This window comes from Mandrillus leucophaeus, unplaced genomic scaffold (assembly GCF_000951045.1).
Source record: "Mandrillus leucophaeus isolate KB7577 unplaced genomic scaffold, Mleu.le_1.0 Scaffold418, whole genome shotgun sequence".
NCBI classification, from domain to species: domain Eukaryota; kingdom Metazoa; phylum Chordata; class Mammalia; order Primates; family Cercopithecidae; genus Mandrillus; species Mandrillus leucophaeus.
Genome location: NW_012104454.1, coordinates 397834 through 400930, shown reverse-complemented (window position 1 = coordinate 400930; position 3097 = coordinate 397834). Strand labels below are relative to the sequence as shown.

Genomic DNA, 3097 nt, shown 5'->3' with positions numbered 1-3097 from the left:
AAAAAAAAAAAAAAAAAGTGAGGGGAGGGGCCCCAACCTACTCTCTCTCCCCCACCCCCCAATCTGCCAGCATTGAAGCAGCAGCCATCTGGAGTGGAGGAAGGAGGAAAAAATGAGCTCACCTCAGGTCTCAGGTTGGAGGGTTGGGGCACAGGCAGAAAAGTAGGACCACTTGGTTTCGGTTGCAGAGAAAAAGGTAATAGTGAATTGTGCTCAGAGAAGGGTGTGAGTGGGTCTACATGTGAATGGGGTTGAAAGTCGTGGGTGTGGGTGTGTATAGGAATGTGCTGTTTGTGTGCTGGGGAGGATGGGGATGGACAGTGGGATGTATGAAAGGCTGAAACACAGGGACTTGATGTGTGTATGAAAGAGGTGTATAAAAGTATACATTAGATTTTATCTAAATAAGTATTATTTAGATAAACGCACATCTCTTAGGTACATGTGTGCGAACTCACACACGTGACATGTGCTTCCCAAAAGGGCATGAGTCTTGGAAGCTCTGTGTGAAGGTAGGAGCAGGAAAGAGGAAGGTAGGTAAGGAGGAGAGGGACTTGTTCAGACCCCAGGTCAGCAGCTTTTAGAAACAGTAGCCCTTACTTTTCTCTCTAGCCTTCTCCCTCTTTGTCTCTCTTTGTCTCATTTTTCTTCTTTCTCTTCCTGCCTTTCCCTAACCTCCCAGCTTTAACTCACTCCTACTTCAAAGCAGGAGTGTGGATCCAAAATACCTCTCCCTCACCCTACTCAGCCCCAGCCCAGCTCAGTTCTCTTGCCCCCAGGGTACAGGGGGACAAGAGTGACACGGGGTTGGGCACTGTTCCCTCACACAGAAGTTTCTTTATTTCCATACTCCTCCTTTCCTCCTTGAAATTATGATTCTCAGACCCTTCCCAGTCCCCCACACCCTAATCGCTGCTGCAAACTCACTATGAATTTGAGGCCCACTGAGAGAAACTACTGAGTGGAAGGCATGTGGGGCAGTCATAGAGCAGATAGACTTCAGTGGTCCCTGGGTAGTTTGGAGGACACTTTTAATGATCAAGGGTCACATGAGTAGATTGTGAGATTACTGAGCACATTGGGGTTCTGTGGAAACATCAGGGTCAGTGACAGATGTGGGGGGTGATTAAGTGATTTGGAAGTTTGTGAGTAGCCAGGCATCAGTAGAGAAATTGAAGGAAGAGCAAATGTTGGGCGAAAGGAGTGTAGTTTGTGAATGGATTTGAGTTACCACCTTGTCTGGGAGGGTCAGTGATTATTTGGGGGTTTTGAGGAGTGAATGAATTTGGAGGGCCCTGAATGGAACTCAGGGAAAGTTAGTACTTTTTGAAATCTGTGGCTGCTAGAGACATTAGGTACATCTGAGATCTGATAAATGGGTTCTTCAAGTCAGGGTAGACTGTGTGTGCAGCAATGGGCATTTCAAGGGGTAGACTGAAGGGTTCCTGGGAGGCTAGGTATTTGGGTGAGGATGGAATTTATTGGTCCCAGCACAAACCTTGCTGTGTGTGATTCTTTGTCTCCCTCCTTCCCCGCCCTATCCCAGGCTGCAAGATTAAGGCCTTGAGGGCCAAGACCAACACCTACATCAAGACTCCGGTGAGAGGCGAGGAACCAGTGTTCATGGTGACAGGGCGGCGGGAAGACGTGGCCACCGCCCGGCGGGAAATCATCTCAGCAGCGGAGCACTTCTCCATGATCCGCGCCTCCCGCAACAAGTCAGGTGCCGCCTTTGGCGTAGCTCCTGCCCTGCCTGGCCAGGTGACCATCCGTGTGCGGGTGCCCTACCGCGTGGTGGGGCTGGTGGTGGGCCCCAAAGGGGCAACCATCAAGCGCATCCAGCAGCAAACCAACACATACATTATCACACCAAGCCGTGACCGCGACCCCGTGTTCGAGATCACGGGTGCCCCAGGCAACGTGGAGCGTGCGCGCGAGGAGATCGAGACGCACATCGCGGTGCGCACTGGCAAGATCCTCGAGTACAACAATGAAAACGACTTCCTGGCGGGGAGCCCCGACGCTGCACTCGATAGCCGCTACTCCGACGCTTGGCGGGTGCACCCGCCTGGCTGCAAGCCCCTCTCCACCTTCCGGCAGAACAGCCTGGGATGCATCGGCGAGTGCGGAGTGGACTCTGGCTTTGAGGCCCCACGCCTGGGTGAGCAGGGCGGGGACTTTGGCTACGGCGGGTACCTCTTTCCGGGCTATGGCGTGGGCAAGCAGGATGTGTACTACGGCGTGGCGGAGACTAGCCCCCCGCTGTGGGCGGGCCAGGAGAACGCCACGCCCACCTCCGTGCTCTTCTCCTCGGCCTCCTCCTCCTCCTCCTCTTCCGCCAAGGCCCGCGCTGGGCCTCCGGGCGCACACCGCTCCCCTGCCACTTCCGCGGGACCCGAGCTGGCCGGACTCCCGAGGCGCCCCCCGGGAGAGCCGCTCCAGGGCTTCTCTAAACTTGGTGGAGGCGGCCTGCGGAGCCCCGGCGGCGGGCGGGATTGCATGGTCTGCTTTGAGAGCGAAGTGACTGCTGCCCTTGTGCCCTGCGGACACAACCTGTTCTGCATGGAGTGTGCAGTACGCATCTGCGAGAGGACGGACCCAGAGTGTCCTGTCTGCCACATCACAGCCACGCAAGCCATCCGAATATTCTCCTAAGCCCCGTGCCCCATGCCTCCGGGGCCCACTCCACGGGGCCCACCCTGGACCTGTTTTCCACTAAGGCCTTTTGGAAAGCGGTGATTTGAGGGGCAAGGTGCTTAGAGATACTCGCTCGCTGGGGAAGGGGGGAGGGAGGCAGTGGTGGCTGGAGGGTGGGCCACTTTCAGAGCCTCTGGTCACCCTGTCCTGGAAAGATTGGGAGGGGGCCAGACTGAAAATTTTACTAGAGTTACAACTCTGATACCTCAACACACCCTTAAATCTGGAAGCAGCTAAGAGAAACTTTTGTTTTGCCAGAGGAGAGGTGGCCGCTAAGGCATTCTGACCTAAGGCATTCTGACGCCCTCTGCCCACCTCCCCCGCTGTGTGTCACTCCACCCCTTCTTGCGAGGAGGGGGTGGGTAAAAGGGAGAGGGAGAATTACCACCTGTATCTAGAG

At 55.2% G+C, this 3097-nt stretch overlaps 1 protein-coding gene across 1 annotated transcript in view; it reads left to right on the top strand.

Moving 5' to 3' along the window:
- The window catches only part of MEX3A (mex-3 RNA binding family member A), a 42992-nt gene extending 40252 nt beyond the window's left edge, over positions 1-2740 (top strand). Inside the window, exon 8 of the mRNA XM_011992834.1 lies at positions 1547-2740. Within this exon, the coding sequence (XP_011848224.1) occupies positions 1547-2655 (1109 nt within the window). The 3' untranslated portion in view covers positions 2656-2740. The remainder of the gene's footprint in view (positions 1-1546) is intronic.
- Positions 2741-3097: the final 357 nt, after the last annotated feature.